This window comes from Gadus chalcogrammus, chromosome 8 (genome assembly GCF_026213295.1).
Source record: "Gadus chalcogrammus isolate NIFS_2021 chromosome 8, NIFS_Gcha_1.0, whole genome shotgun sequence".
In the NCBI taxonomy this organism is placed as follows: domain Eukaryota; kingdom Metazoa; phylum Chordata; class Actinopteri; order Gadiformes; family Gadidae; genus Gadus; species Gadus chalcogrammus.
Window position 1 is genome coordinate 25,514,784 of NC_079419.1, and position 16,661 is coordinate 25,531,444.

General features: G+C 46.4%; 1 protein-coding gene across 1 annotated transcript; it reads left to right on the forward strand.

Annotated features, from left to right (window-relative positions):
- The first annotated feature begins 1,204 nt into the window (after positions 1 to 1,204).
- On the forward strand, positions 1,205 to 2,765 carry LOC130387859 (gamma-crystallin M2-like). The gene is made up of 3 exons (XM_056597157.1): positions 1,205 to 1,261; positions 1,800 to 2,042; positions 2,484 to 2,765. Exons 1-3 carry the CDS (start codon positions 1,229 to 1,231, stop codon positions 2,763 to 2,765), a joined length of 558 nt encoding a protein of 185 aa, XP_056453132.1. The 5' UTR covers positions 1,205 to 1,228.
- Positions 2,766 to 16,661: the final 13,896 nt, after the last annotated feature.

A 16,661-nucleotide genomic window follows, 5' to 3' on the forward strand; every position in this document is an offset into this window, starting at 1 on the left:
TTATTGGGCATATCATTTTACATCCTGAATGTACTGCATCCTATATTTGTACTATTTGTACTGCCAATATGAACATTAATGAGAATGAATGTACTTTATACAAAATCCAAAATGGATTTGATTCATTCTTTATTTTCTGCTGGATGTATTTTCCAAGGAATTAACATGTCCTTCAATATATTTAATATGTATAATAAATGTCAATAAATAGCCAATACAGATTGAGCTACACAATCCATGATGCCAAAGGACGTGGTTGACCGACAAATGACCAAATGACAAATGACCGACAAGATAACCTGTTCCCTCAACACCCATCTCCCTGGCGAAGAAGGCACAGCAACGCCTGCACTTCCTGCGCCGGATGAGGAAAGTTTCCCTCCCCCCTCCCATCCTGATCACCTTCTACAGAGGCGCTATCGAGGGTCTTCTGACCTACTGCACCTCAGTCTGGTTTGGGGCCTGCAGGGCCAAAGACTGGAAGTCTCTGCAGAGAGTGGTGAGAACAGAGGAGAAAATCATCGGGTCTCCGCTGCCCTCCATCCGGGACATTGGGCAGAAAGGCTGCCTGACCAGAGCCCAACGCATCTCCTCTGACTCCACCCACCCTCACCACAGACTGTCTTCCATGCTGAACTCTGGCAGGAGGTTGCGCAGCATCCACAGTAGGACATCTAGGTTCAGTGACAGTTTCTTCCCCCTGGCCATTAGACTGTTGAACACCCACGGCCAATAAATAAACCATGTACGCACTCCCAATAAATAACCCCCCCCCCCCCCCACATTCTTTCGTCACCTCAACCAACAAATAGATTAAAGCTATTTTACAAAAAATATATATTTCAATTTTTGCAGTATAAATGTAAGTAAATATTTTAACATGTCCAATAGGCTATAGTACAGGCTGTCAGTTCACGACAAGTCATGGATTACTGACCACCCAAAACAATACTAAAAATGTTTTGTCACAGAAGATAAACAATGCCAAGGAGTGATCGTGATGGTTAACCTTTTGAAAGCTGGCTTTGAATGGGAAAAAAACAACGTAGTCCACCCAGCCCCCTGTGCTCTATAGATTTCTACACGGCATGTTGCTTGCTCAGGGGTTTGGACAATAGGGACAATAGGACCAGGTTCACCTCGCTCAGGTATAAAAGGAAAGGGTTAAACAGGTAGAGGACAGCAGCAGAGTCACAGCAGAAACAGCAGCAGAATCCAGCCAGTAAACATGACCTCCACCGGAATGAACATGATGAACAAGGTAGGTCCTCTCTGCTCCTCCTCTGCCGAGTAGCAGAGCTCTGACGTTGATCTCTCCTCTGCTCTTCAATGCATCATGTATACAGAAGGTGATTAGTATCACGTGTTTGATTTATGTTAGGGCACTAAGCGAATGCATGTTTTAAAAAAGGCCTATTTTCCCACATAGCAACAGTAGTAAGGGTTTAAAGCACAGTCATGGAGTATTTAAGTAATGTAAGTGGTGTCTCATTTCATGAACAAAATCTCTGTCTATTTTATTTGCATAGCCGTTATCTCAAAGGGTTTCATGGGACCACATTATAGGTCCACCCCCTAACCCTAAGCACTCTGAAGGAAAAAAACAGGGAAGAACCTTGAGGGGGAGAACCTTAAGAAGGAACACAACAGAGGTATCCCTCCTATCCAGGGATGCTTAGTAGTGCAGTAGGGGCCAGACGAGCTGATATAATGATAACAAAAACAAGGGCCGTGGTTGTGGTTCCATGTTCCAGTCTCATGGTATGCTCCACTAACCCCCTGCCATGCTCTGTCCCCAGATCACCTTCTACGAGGAGAGGAACTTCCAGGGCCGCTCCTACGAGTCCAGCAGCGACTGCCCCGACATGTCCTCCTACCTGAGCAAGTGCCACTCCTGTAGGGTGGAGCGCGGCTGCTTCATGGTCTACGACCGCACCAACTTCATGGGCAACCAGTACTTCATGAGGAGGGGCGAGTACGCTGACTACATGAGCATGATGGGCATGACGGACTCCATCAGGTCCTGCCGCATGATCCCCATGGTAAGGGTTATCAGCACACCGCTAAACTAAGTGCATGATCCGAATGTGGTAAGGGTTAGGGTAAAGGGGTTATGCCAGACTGACATGTTCCCGTTGGTAAGCCCTCACAGTGGGTTTACTGAAGGAGAACATGGTTTGGTAGTCGTAGGGTCTATAGGGTCATTTAGTCATGTAGCACACACCTTTATCCAAGCTTTCATGTTCTGAATCAACAGTTTGCTTCCATAATTTGGATCACGTACCAGAACTGTTTTGGATAAAAGAGGGAGGGTGTAAGAGGTCGGCAGAGGAACACATGCAGCCTATACACATAAACTGTATGCATACAGTGATTATAACGAATGCTATGCATGGTGGTGTGAATTTTGTACATCTATGTTAACCGCTCCATGTAGTTCCTGGTTCCTTAACCCCCCCCCCCCCCATCCTCCTCACCTATAGCACCGTGGTCAGTACAGGATGAAGATTTACGAGAAGGAGAACTTCGGTGGCCAGTCCTACGAGCTGATGGACGACTGCGATAACGTCATGGACCGCTACCGCATGTCCAACTGCATGTCCTGCAACGTGATGGACGGCCACTGGCTGATGTACGAGCAGGCCCAGTACAGGGGCAGGATGATGTACATGAGGCCTGGAGAGTACAGGAACTTCATGAACCAGGGCATGAACCAGGGCATGAGATTCATGAGCATGAGGCACATCAACGACTCCTACTACTAGACACTGCAAGCCCTGAATAAAGCTCTCTGTAACTAAGACTCAAGTGTGTACAAGTGGTTTCTTTCTCTACCATAAAACACTCCTGTTATTAGTAATTACCTCTACCTCTGTTTACCGTTCGTCTGACAGTTATAGAAACCATTGTACAAGGCTCACATCTAGCACCTGCAGCTGCGTGCACCGAATAGCATTTGAGATTAGGGTTGTGATACGTTGCTCTATCAATGTATCAGGGATTTGGTTGATAACATGTATTCATGTTGAGGAGGGCCATACATGTCCAAGTTTATATCATAACCCAAGCTTTCACTAGATCATGTTAACTGGGACCAATTAGGGTTGTAGTACTTGTGGACAGGATTTCTTGCTAATCACAGCTGGCTATTCAAGGCCTGACATGTGGGCATGCAGCTGCAGAGCGATCCGTACATAATCACACTTAAGTACGCACGCACAAAGGTACGCAAGCCCAAACACACACATCTTTTCAAACTGTAAATAAACCAACACCTGCCCTTCATTATGGCTGAATGTGCAGCAACATGGAATCCGATTTGTTTGGCACGTAGTCATAAATACATTTCTTCTAACTTATTATATTAATCTATTGATTAAATGTAGATATTCTTGATACGAAAGATACCCACCACAAGAAAAGACTGAATTGAATCATACATATGTAGTTGGTCTAATTCTGCGTTGTGTTATTTATTTTTTCTTGACACATGCTCAAAACATTAGCATTTACACAATTTCCTCATAATATAATAACACTCAAAGGAATAAAGAAAAACATAACAGCAAAAAATGCTACCCTTCAAAATAAAAAGTCTGCGCTTCACTGCCTTGTTCATAATATCGCTATATATTATGAACACGACTCACATTAGCTTAACCGATGGCACAAAAAAACAATTGAAACCTCACATACAGTGTCTACAGGTGTAACTATGTAAATCCCTTACTACTAAACCATAAACCAGCCCAACCAGTTATAAAAACCATCCAGCTATGGATCAAGACAAACGTGAGGGGATCAGTCACACGTTTAACCCCAGGAAAATATGTCATTTCAAGGCTACGGAACACATAGTACCAGTAAAATACACCCAAAACCAAAGACAACCGCAACACATCAGAAAATGTCCTGCATAGAACCACAAAAAAATACATATACCCCAGAAAAAGATAGTTACCTCCAGACAGAAGTTACACTTTAAGTAACAATCTTAACCCTTTGTATGTACATAGTCTGAATAAGCCTACTTACCGGCCTATCCAATCTACCTAGTCTGGTGCGAATTCCCCCTCTCGAAAGACCCACGACCACCCCCTTCTGTTCAGTGGCCATGGCCTGGGACTCGCTCACAGCTACCGATTCCGCACATGAACTCCTGACTGACTGTATAGAGTCGCTAACAGCAGACCCAACGCCGTGGGCATCAACAGACTGGTCAGAAAGCTGACACTTGCCAGAGTTGAGTTCAACTGACTCTGTGTCCACATGAGCCTGTAGCTAAACACTTTGCTCACCCTGTTCCACAAATAGAAAGTCTGCTGTCCCTCCTCTAAACCACTGCGAACACCAGACCTGTCCAAAAAGACAGACTGATCGGTCTCATCATCAGCTCTAGACTCAGAAAGGTCAGATACCCAACAAGTGGTCCGAGTATCACTCTGGTCCATCTGACCCAACATGTCCACAGTATCTTGACTCAGATCAGTACTGAGGGCAGAAAAGTCAGCTTCCAGATCAGACTCCCCTCATGAAGGCAGCGGCAGAAAATTAACAGGCATGATCAGGTTCCTGACTGTCTCAATCCGGCCTGTAACAGGATGCCGAACGCTGTATGTGTGAAGCTCATCATTCTTTCTTACAACCACATACACTGCACTTTCCCATCGATCAGCTAACTTCTTCTTCCCCCTTTCCCCTTTGTTTGCCAATAAGACCCTGTCACCCTCTTCAACAGAGAAGCCCTTCAATCTTTCTGTTGTAAACTTTGGCTTGCTTGGCTTGTCGTTTGCTAATATGTGTCTGAGCAAGTGTTGTAGCCTCCCTTAGATCTTTCCCCAAAGGCTGAACGTACTTACATCGACAGTCTCTCCATCCAACAGAACACACTCAAACATCACAGCAAGCAAGGAGTAGGGCCAAACATCAGAAAAGAAAGGTGGGAACCCTGTAGTTTCATGAATGGTGCAATTATATGTAAAAGTCAGTGTGTTCAACATCTGAGGCTCCTTGATCTGAGGGTGCACTCACACTAGGCCATCTGGCCGTGGCCTTTTTCCACCTAACTGTGCTCAAATCTGCCAGTGTGAGTGTGGCCAGTCTGGCAAGGCCAGGCCAATATGGCCACTTGGGAGAGGTGTGCTGCTCGGTATGGGCCGCTACGGTACAGATGCTAATGAGCCGACACGCGCACGCCTTCTTTCCCATTAAACGGTAAACATCTATCCAAATAAGCAACAGACTCAGCAAAGTGCGAACTGTGTTCTCTGTGTTGTTGTTCAACAGACACATGAAGGATCTAGGGCTGCAGCTGTTACACAGCAGCCCAAAGTAGGGTGACCAGACGTCCTCTTTTTCCCGGACATGTCCTCTTTTCGAGACCTAAAAAATGCGTCCGGCAGGGATTCCAAAAACGTCCGGTATTTTGCCTCGTCGCAAAAAAAAAAATATATATATATTATTGTTATTATTATCTTTTTATTTTTTTTTGCCTCGTCGCATATTTGTGTTTCTGGCTCTTTCACATAACCTACTAGTTATTACCATTGTATATGTATATGGTTATTACGGCCTTCCAAGTTCTGGAAATGGTATCTCCCTTACGTTCCACCTTCTTGCGCGAGCTGACTGTAGAGAGAGTCTGTCATTGGGCGACCGATCTTATGTGCTCGTTGAGAAGGTGCCGTGTATAGACGGAATGAACCCCCCCCCCCCCCCCCCCGTCAACAATCTTGCCCGGGGCGCAATTGGACCTAGGATCGCCACTGTCTGCAGCCATGCCTAAACGTAAATGTAAATGTTCACGGACGAACTAAAGAAAAAATACCCATGTTTTCGCCCCCCCCCCCCCCCCCCCCCCGCGACGAAGTGTCCTCTTTTTCACAAACTCAAATCTGGTCACCCTAGCCCAAAGGCCTACCGTCAAATGAAGGCCATATTCTCGCTTCCTTCTACAAGGACACTTTGGCGTTAGCGCACGTGTGGGATATTTCCCTGTAAATACAAATTTATTAAATAAAACTACTCAACTTCGACCAGTTTCACAATTTTAAGATTAAACAAAATCTGATTATTAACCTTTTTATTTCCTGACAGCCTGGCTTCCTACAGGGAATCATCTCCCAAATGGGAGTCATCGCCGCCACCATGACCCCTGTGCAGAGGATCATGTGTACGCTCGTCCTGGACGAGATGGCAATCAAAAAACGATTTGATTATGATCGCAGGAACGATGCCATTTATGGTGTATCTGCATCTGGGGCTGTAGCAATACAAGCGATGGTCGTCATGGCTAGGGGCATTATGGGGAAATGGAAGCAGGCAAGCCATACCTTAGAAAAACATTTATTATGATATTGCTGTGTATATTCAAACACATTTACCTAAAGCATGTCTTTCAACAGACGGTTGGTTACTTCTTTTCCCCATCTTCAATGCCAGCAGATGATATTGCTACCGTCATTAAGGATGCCATTCGCCACCTACATCATATAGGGCTGACAGTATGTAGTGCAAAGAGTTTTATTATTATTTTTATTTTTTTAAATAGCAGCATTAACAAATGAACATTAACTCCAACCTTGTATTGACAACAATGCATTAACCAATTTCAAAGGTGCAGGCAGTAATATGTGACCAGGGAAGCCCTAATGTGAAGGCTGTGCGGAACCTTGGGGCTAGCCTGGACCCTCTGGGAGGTGAGGAGTCCCACTGTATCCTGGTGGGGGTTCAGAGGGTTCCTGTGATTTTTGATGTCCCTCACCTTCTGAAGTCAATCAGGAACAACCTCAAACATGCCCTACAGGTAATCACAGTAAACAAAGCAATCACAATTGCAAGGACTCATACTGAACATACAAGATATCACAATGATTCACATATGTATGTATTTACATCCTTAGACACAAGGAAGAAATGTTCTTTGGAAGCACATCAGCCAATTCTATGAGCTGGACAAGCTCCACATTATTCGGATGGCCCCGATGCTAACTGATTCTGCTGCCAGCATTTTCCAAGATGCGTGTCAGTTTGGCTGCACAGGTTTTCAGCCTCTCCTGGAACCGTCACCTTATCGTGGTGGAGAGGTTTGCGTGTCCCTGTGAACCTGAGAGCTGTGTTGTCTGGAGCCTTGTGCTCCTGGTAGGGTCACTCATGGCAGAGTGGTCTCAGGTGAGGGGCCAGACTAAGAATGGTTCAAAAACTCCAATGAATAACGAAAAAAGAGGAGATGTGACCCGGCCCGGAGGAAGCCCGGGGCCCCCGTCTGGAGCCAGGCCCAGACGGAGGGCTCGATGGCGAGCGCCTAGTGGCCGGGTTTGCCACGGAGCCCGGTCGGGCACAGCCAGAACAAACTACGTGGCACCCCCCTTCTCTTCATCCCATGGGCCCACCACCTGTGGGAAGACCCGTTGGGGTCGGGTGCGCAGCCACATGGGTGGCAGCGAAGGTCAGGGGTCTCGACGGACCAGACCCGGTCGGCAGAAGCTGGCTCTGGGGACGTGGAACGTCACCTCGCTGTGGGGAAAGGAACCGGAGCTTGTGAGGGAGGTGGAGCGCTATAAGTTAGATCTGGTTGGGCTTACCTCCACGCACAGTCTCAGCTCTGGTACCGTACTCCTGGATAAGGGTTGGACTCTATTCTTCTCCGGAGTTGCCGAGGGCGTGAGGCGCCGGGCGGGTGTGGGGATACTCAAAATCCCCGGCTGTGCGCCGCGGTGTTGGAGTTTACCCCGGTAGACGAGAGGGTCGCCTCCCTGCGCCTAAGGGTTGTAGGGGGGAAAACTCTGACTGTTGTTTGTGCGTATGCACCAAACAGCAGCTCAGAGTACTCGGCCTTCTTGGAGACCCTGAATGGAGTCCTGTATGGGGCTCCAGTAGGGGACTCCGTAGTTCTGCTGGGAGACTTCAACGCCCACGTGGGCAACGATGGAGACACCTGGAGAGGCGTGGTGGGAGGAACGGCCTCCCTGATCTAAACCCGAGCGGTCGTTTGTTATTGGACTTCTGTGCTAGTCATGGATTATCCATAACAAACACCATGTTCGAACATAAGGGTGCTCATAAGTGTACCTGGTACCAGAGTACCCTAGGCCGAAGATCGATGATCAATTTCGTGATCGTGTCATCTGATCTGAGGCCGCATGTTTTGGACACTCGGGTAAAGAGAGGGGCGGAACTGTCAACCGACCACCATCTGGTTGTGAGTTGGATCAGGGAATGGGGGAAATTTCCGGATAGACCTGGTAAGCCCAAACGAGTAGTGCGGGTGAACTGGGAACATCTGGAGGAGGCCCCCGTCCTAGGTATCTTCAACTCACACCTCCGGCTGAGCTTTTCTGGCATTCCTGTGGAGGTTGGGGGCATTGAGCCGGAGTGGGCGGTGTTCAAACCCTCCATTGCTGAAGCTGCGGTGGCTAGCTGTGGCCTCAGGGTCTTAGGCTCCTCAAGGGGCGGTAACCCTCGGACACCGTGGTGGACACCGGTGGTCAGGGAAGCCGTCCGATTGAAGAAGGAGGCCTTCCGGGATATGATATCCTGGAGGACTCCTGACTCGGTTGCAGGGTACCGACAGGCCCGAAGGGCTGCAGCTGCTGCCGTGTCGGAGGCTAAGCAGCGGGTGTGGGAGAAGTTCGGAGAGGCCATGGAGAAGGACTTTCGGTCGGCACTAAAGTGTTTCTGGAAGACTATCCGGCACCTCAGGAGGGGGAAACAGGGAACCATCCAAGCTGTGTACAGTAAGGATGGGACTCTGTTGACCTCAACTGAGGAGGTCGTCGGACGTTGGAAGGAACACTTTGAGGAACTCCTGAATCCGAATAACACGCCCTCTATGTTGGAGGCAGAGCTCGAGGTTGATGGTGTTTCGTTGTCAATTTCCCTGGTGGAGGTCACTGAGGTAGTCAAACATCTCCGCAGTGGCAAAGCCCCAGGGATTGATGAGATCCAGCCAGAAATGCTAAAGGCTCTGGGTGTTGAGGGGCTGTCATGGTTGACACGCCTATTCAACATCGCATGGGAGTCGGGTACAGTGCCAAAGGAGTGGCAAACCGGGGTGGTGGTTCCCCTGTTCAAAAAGGGGGACCAGAGAGTGTGTGCCAATTACCGGGGTATCACACTTCTCAGCCTCCCTGGTAAAGTCTACTCCAAGGTGCTGGAAAGGAGGGTTCGGCCGATCGTCCAACCTCAGATTGAAGAGGAACAATGCGGTTTTCGCCCCGGACGTGGAACTACGGACCAGCTGTTCACTCTCGCAAGGATCCTGGAGGGGGCCTGGAAGTATGCCCATCCGGTCTACATGTGTTTTGTGGATCTGGAGAAGGCGTATGACCGGGTCCCCCGGGAGAAACTGTGGGAGGTGCTGCGGGAGTATGGGGTAAGGGGGTCTATCCTCAGGGCCATCCAATCTTTGTACTCCCAAAGCGAGAGCTGTGTTCGCATCCTCGGCAGCCAGTCAGTTTCGTTCTCAGTGGGTGCTGGTCTCCGCCAGGGCTGCGCCTTGTCAGCAATCCTGTTTTTGATATAGATGGACAGGATATCGAGGCGTAGTCGTGGTGGGGAGGGGTTGCAGTTCGGTGGTCTGAGGATCTCGTCACTGCTTTTTGCAGATGATGTGGTCCTCATTGGATCATCGGCCTGTGACCTTCAGCACTCACTGGATCGGTTGGCGGCCGAGTGTGAAGCGGCTGGGATGAGGATCAGCACCGCTAAATCTGAGGCCATGACTCTTAGCAGGAAACCGGTGGATTGCTTACTCCGGGTAGGAAATGAGTCCTTAGCCCAAGTGAAGGAGTTCAAGTACCTCGGGGTCTTGTTCGCGAGTGAGGGTACTATGGAGCATGAGATTGGCTGGAGAATCTGAGCAGCGGGGGCGGTATTGCGTTCGCTTTACCGCACCGTTGTAACGAAAAGAGAGCTGAGCCGCAAGGCAAAGCTCTCGATCTACCGGTCAATCTTCATTCCTATCCTCAACTATGGTCATGAGGGCTGGGTGATGACCGAAAGGAGATCGCGGGTACAAGCGGCCGAGATGAGTTTTCTCAGAAGGGTGGCTGGCGTCTCCCTTAGGGATAGGGTGAGAAGCTCAGCCATCCGTGAGGAACTCGGATTAGAGCCGCTGCTCCTTTACTTAGAAAGGAGTCAGCTGAGGTGGTTCGGGCATCTGGTAAGGATGCCCACTGGGCGCCTTCCTTGGGAGGTGTTTCAGGCACGTCCAGTGGGGAGGAGACCTCGGGGAAGACCCAGGACTAGGTGGAGAGATTATATCTCAACACTGGCCTGGGAACGCCTCGGGATCCCCCCGTCAGAGCTGGTCAATGTGGCCCGGGAAAGGGAAGTCTGGGGCCCCCTGCTTGAGCTGCTCCCCCCACGACCCGACCCCGGATAAGCGGATGACGATGATGATGATGATGAGGTTTTCAGCCACACTGTCTCTGCTGGTAATTTTTTTCATCTTCTCAAAAACTTTTCTTCAATAACTAACTGATTGTAATGTGACACTGACCACCTATTCAATTGTCGTATCTGTTTTGATCAAGGCATTTCTGCGATGGTAACATTGCAAAGACTGCCAGCAGAGGCAAAAGATACAGCTGACTGTGTAGCCAAATTAAATCACCTTTTTGATGTGCTAAATTCCAGGTAATTATGTAAAAAAAAATAGCACCTTAACTTTACAAACATACAACTTACTAACTACACCCTATTAACTACGACCTACCTACCTTGACCCCACTAACTACGACTATCTACCTACAACTATACTACTTGCAGATCCGTCAAGGATTCTAACCCCTGGCGACGACCCCTAGGCTCAGGAAACCAGGAGAAGGAGAACTTCCTGAGGGAATGCATCAGCTGGGTGGCAAGCTGGCAGTTCAGGTCAGTCAATAAGAAAAGACAAACAATCTAACTGCACCAAATCAACATCTAGGCTAAGAACACACTAACAACCCCCCCCCCCCCATTCAATTAATGTGCCCCTGCATTTGAACTGCATTTAGGTATACGCTTTGACCAGAGAAAAATCAATAACTTAATGATCGTGCGCTCCGTCTTCTTTTCAGCCAGCGTTATTTCTTTTCTACAGGATAATTTGCATGGGAGAAGACGACAGGTGGAGACATACAACTTCATTTTGTGGTGTTTATCGCGCAAATTTGCCCTTGAGAAGAACAACCAGTAGTTTGACCTATAGGCTAGCAGCTACTACTACTGGTGCAGCAAGAGGCAACACTAGCCTACTGTATTTAGGTGGTGATATTTAGCTGGCTCAGCTAACCCCTAATTTTACAAAATGGCTCGAAATAACTTTATATTAAGTTTAAATGAAAAAAATATGCATTTTATTTCACACCTGGGCTGCTATGTAGCACACACCAGGGTCATCAAACTGTTTTATTAAGTATCACGCCTGGCTTCAGAATATAATACCAAAAGTACGATAACATCATTATATTGATATATTAATGAATCTGTAAATCAAACGATGTTAATACATATACCGTTCTTTTACTTTTCAATAGCCACCATAAATTGACTAGGCTACATAGCAGATAATCAGCCGACAGCCAGCATCCAGCCAGCTGATATCAGCTAGCACTAGATAGAAATCAATAGCGATGTCGTTGCTAAAAAAAATGCTTTATCATCGGCACTAGTGAGGATAAAAAAAAAAAACACTCTGTAAGCAACATACATATGTGAAACATTCGCCCATTTATTTTTTGGACATTAACTCACTAAAACTCTGGCCGTTTCTCAATTTGCGTACTTGTGTGTGCTCGTGTGCTCGTGGACTCGTGAAACGTCATCAGTCGTTGCCCGAGCACTGTTCCAATTCGAAGCAGGCATCAAGCGAGTACTGTCGTAAAACCCGGAAGTGTTCTTGATGCGTGCTCGATCTCGCCGTTTCACCAAGCATGCATCGGAGGTGGCTCGTGGCTGTTTCCCAAAGTGAAGGCTGCAGCCTTGCTAGGACGCGTCCTTGCTAGTCGCGTCCTATGGAGATGAGACTAGAGTGCTAGCTCGAGTGCTTCCTAGCGTTTGGCCGTTTCTCAATTCCTAGCACGCGTACTACGGACTCGATGACTTGCAAGCACGTACTTGGCAAGTCTGTACTTCAAGCACATACTTGCGAGCACGCGAGTACGTACCTGCGATTGGAACAGCAGCGGACTCGATGACTATGAAGGTATTATTGTAGCAAAAGTCTTTAGCACCTGTAACTGCAGAATTTGAATGCGTACACTAAAGTCACAGTAAATTTGAAGTCGTATATATTTATTTTGCATGTGTACTCTAAAGTCACAAATGTGTAACAGTACATTTGTAGTCGTAAAAAATATATATATATTTTTTATACCATTGTAAACACAAAATAGGGTCTACGAGTACGCTAATCTGTGTTACAGGTGCACAAATCCTTTTGCTACAATTATTGCAGCGCAGTTGTTGCAAAACACATTCGCACACCCGTGTTTCATAATCTGAGAACATGCCCAAAAGGGGTGCATTCGTAAACCCAAATTTGAACAAATGCATCAGAAGTTGCACATCTGTGAACGCTATGTTAATTCAGCATTTTAATGAGCGAGCACAAAACCATTTTACAACTGCTCGAATCTGCTCCTGCAAGTCTCAGCTGTGGGGTTTTTTGCAGGTTGTTTTGCAACACCCCTAGGTGGTAAATGTGTAGCAAAAGTATTCGTATCCGTAGATGACAGAGCGTCCGTGAGCGGGACAAAATAGTCCCGCCCATAATTTCCTAATCCAATGAAAGTCCCCGGCAGGGATGCATTTCTCAAATTACAGTGACGGCTGGTGGTGATTTTGGGTGGGTGGGCTAAAGAATGCATTACATTTATCAATACTTCACAGGGCTCCAGACGCCATGAGGTCACCTTTATATCTCTGTTCATAACTTTCATATAATGTGAATGATTTTTAAACAAGATTAAGGTGTAGAGAAAGGCATGTCTTTATTTGAAGCACAATTATAAATAGAAGAAAAATAAGGTGTTTAAAGTGCTACACTGAGCTGAAATTGAACATTTCGAACTAAACCATTAAGGAAAAGAAAACTTTTTTTGTGCTTAAAGTATTACACAATTAAAATGTTGACTGGTCTCCCTTTGCGCAAAATGCGGCTGTAGACGATCACACACTCTTTGGTAGAGACGTCTTTGTCGCCGTCAATCATGAAGGACATGTAGGCCTATGTGGCGTTTCCGACGTCCGCAGCTGTCTTTTGCTTTAAGGTGTCGCCCATTAGGCCTACTGCAATGAATTGTGCACATGCCATCTCATTGCTATACGTCGGGTTGATGTTTAATCCATTTCTCTTCATGAGAATAATTTCGGATTTAAATTGAGAATGGCAACTCCTCTTTGGCAATGTTGTATGCAACATTAAATGAGATAATTTCCGATTCCTTAGAGAACCTTATTGTTACTGCCTGTCGCTGAAATGCAGCTTGGAGAGGGGCCACTATCTCTACACACTTGTCACGTCATGTTGGGTTATTTAGACAGCTTTTTAAATGTTTCGATACTAAACGTAGTTGACCCGCTTACAAATGCACTATTACCGGCCATATTCTGACCGCACTCCTGACAGTAAATCTGTACATCGTTTGGTTGATGTGTCCCCAATCTTTTCACTTCCAATTTTTCCTCCAAAGACATTAAAGAAAACCGATAAAAGTCCCACCTGGGCGGGACTTTACGTCCTACGTCACTCGCTTTGGGTGTGCATGTGTGCACATAGCCGTCACTCGCGATGGGTGTGCATGTGAGAAAGGTTTTGGCTTTAGTGTCTATGGGTTGGTAATAACGGTTCTGATGATTTTTCTGATGGAAAAGTGGTCTTTTATTTCCATAATCTTTGTTCAGTGAACACATAAACCCGTTTGTTAGTTAGCAGTTAAACAAAATGCGATCTCTTTGTTTACAGTTACCAACGACCAACTGATGATTGGGGGTTCGATTCCCTAGTGATGCAAGGTTTTTTCTTTCATTTTGGACTGCACACACATCGCGAGTGACGGATACTCGCACAATGTACACACATCACTGTCTTTACAATTTCTAGGCAACCGAAGTTTAAAGATTGTCAAGTGGTTAACTCTTGAATCGCATGTACTAAGACCTGATGGGTTAGTGGTCAGAGAACAACTCATTAACGCGGGGATAAGGGGTTCGATTCCTTAATGAAGCTAGCGTTTTTCTTTCATATTGGACTGGATGTTTGTATGCCATTTTGCGTAACTTGTAGTTTATGATGAAGAAATGTTACTGGGGTTAAGGTTAGGGTAACGCTAAGGGTAAGACAAGTGTTTTTGCAACACAATATTTCTTACAATAACAAAGTCCAAAGTTTCGATGACTCCAGTAGGAAACTTAGGCCCCGTCCACACGAAGCCGATTTCATGGCGAAACCGCAAAGGTCGTGTACGGTTCGGCCTTCCGTCCACACGAAGCCGGCGAATCCGCTGACCGAAACAGCAAACTTCTGAAACCAGAGGTGGTTTCAAATCTATCCGGTTTCGTTTTGGTTTCGTGTGGACGCCTGAAGCCAACTGAAACCGCAAACCATGACGTCATCGCCCCACCCCTCGACCTCCTAGCCAATGGCTCTTAAGCCCGCGGAGTCTCAGAAATCACAACAAAAAAGATGATGGCGGACAACAAGCTTGTAATCGTTCTGCAGCATGTATTGTCTGTAAACAATACAAGTTGAATAGGGGCGAAAATGTACAATTCTAAGGCTTGTATCCTTTAAGTAACTTTACTTTGTACCACTGTAAAGCCAAGTATATGCATTTGACATCACAGTTATCAGTAAATGCAAATTCGGTTTCACTTCATTACTCTTTGGTCAGCCTGACATTTTCAGAGTAAATTCCAATCAATATTTTTGTGAATATTAAGAGCCAGAATTTAAATGACACCGCCCATGAGCAAAATATTACGCTAACTTTTTAACTCCACTGTTAAGGTGCGGCCACACCAGACGCGTATCTCGCGTAATTTTTACGCGAGATACGCGCGTAAAATGTTGCTTGACCATTTTGTGTCAAAAATGGTCGCATACGCGCCATACGTATGGAAAGCCAAGAAGGCCACAATCCGGCCCTAGAATGGCGCGGTAAAAGTGCAAAACCGCACGGAATCCGTACGGTTTGGCAAGAATTGCATGGACATGGACTCATTTAGGCCATCTCACTAAATGTTACTTAAATGTAGCCTATTTAAGCTCACCAAGTCCAGTATTCAGAATTCAAAGCATTTATTCACAAATACGTTCTATTTTTTTGACAAGCGGAGCCGACAGTCATGTGCAAGTATGCAAATTAGCCATGTGCGCCAAACAGAAGATAAACGTAATGAACTGATTGTTGTGCATTGTTGTGGATATGTAGGCTGGTTAGTTGTGGTTGTTTGTGGTCTTAGTGAAACAGTCTTGCCTTGGAGTTGCAGAAGTTGGATTGTTTGTGTGAATGTCCGAGAGAGAGCGCACCTGCCGTGGTGATGTTGGGCTTGTTGTGGGCTTATATGTGATCAATGATGTATCTGTCTGATTAGCTGTCGATGGATGGTTAAATAATGTGACAAGATCGGTCATACTGCAGGCTCTCATTTGCAAATGCACTAATTGTGTGCCCGTCTCCGATATGCTATATACCTGGCATTTATTCAGTTCATGTTCTTCTGAATGCGCAAGAACGGTGCCAATTATTGTCGTGTTTGCATTGTAATGCACAACTTTGCCCCTCCCTGTTATAAAATAACGTGCATCGCAACAACTTTAGCCAATGCAGGCTCCTATTGCTTTACCAGTGTGTTTAAAGTGTGTGCGTGTGTGTGGTCATGTAGGCTATAGATATAGATTGATTGTCTTGGCTTGCTTGCATCCATGAAATATTGTAACGTCAAGTAGAAACACTTCCTTCAACAACTTGCTCTACACACACACACACACACACACACACACACACACACACACACACGACTCTCTCCGACCACATGTCACAAGATCTACACATGGCACATACTGCATGCTCTCATTTGCAAATGCACTGATTGTGTGCCCGTCTCCGATATGCTATATACCTGGCATTTATTCAGTTCATGTTCATGTTATGTAATGTTATGGCCTAGCTGGCTACTGCATATCGAGAACAATCTGGGGATGAGGGCATCCCCGAATATTGTCGGGTATTTCGTACACTGCCATCTCAATATATAGCCTAACATATACAAATATATCACTGTACTAGACACAAATGTATTTTCCACTAGCTAATGGTGGTCATTACATTGTAGTGAAACTAGTAAAGACAACACAGCTTTATGTTACAGCGAAACATGGAGGCACTGCAGCTCTGATTGGTTAGACAGCCTTCAAACTTAGTGGTCAAGCAAAGAAGAGGGAGGGGCTCGTTCTGCATACCTAATAGCCGGAGTGAATAACTAATAGCCGGAGTGAATGACTAATAGTCGGAGTGAATGACTAATAGCCGCGGCTATTTGTCATTCAAACCGTACGGAATCCGTACGGAAACCGTACGGAAACCGTACGGATTCCATACGGAATTCTTGCCAAACCGTACGGATTCCGTGCGGTTTTGCACTTTTACCGCGCCATTCTAGTATGGAAAGCC

Excerpts from the sequence above, each read along its gene's own strand:
- LOC130387859 (XM_056597157.1), top strand. The coding sequence starts at position 1,229 with ATGACCTCCACCGGAATGAACATGATGAACAAG. Across the intron at positions 1,262-1,799 it reads GAATGAACATGATGAACAAG|ATCACCTTCTACGAGGAGAG; the intron begins GTAGGTCCTCTC and ends CTCTGTCCCCAG. Across the intron at positions 2,043-2,483 it reads CCTGCCGCATGATCCCCATG|CACCGTGGTCAGTACAGGAT; the intron begins GTAAGGGTTATC and ends CCTCACCTATAG.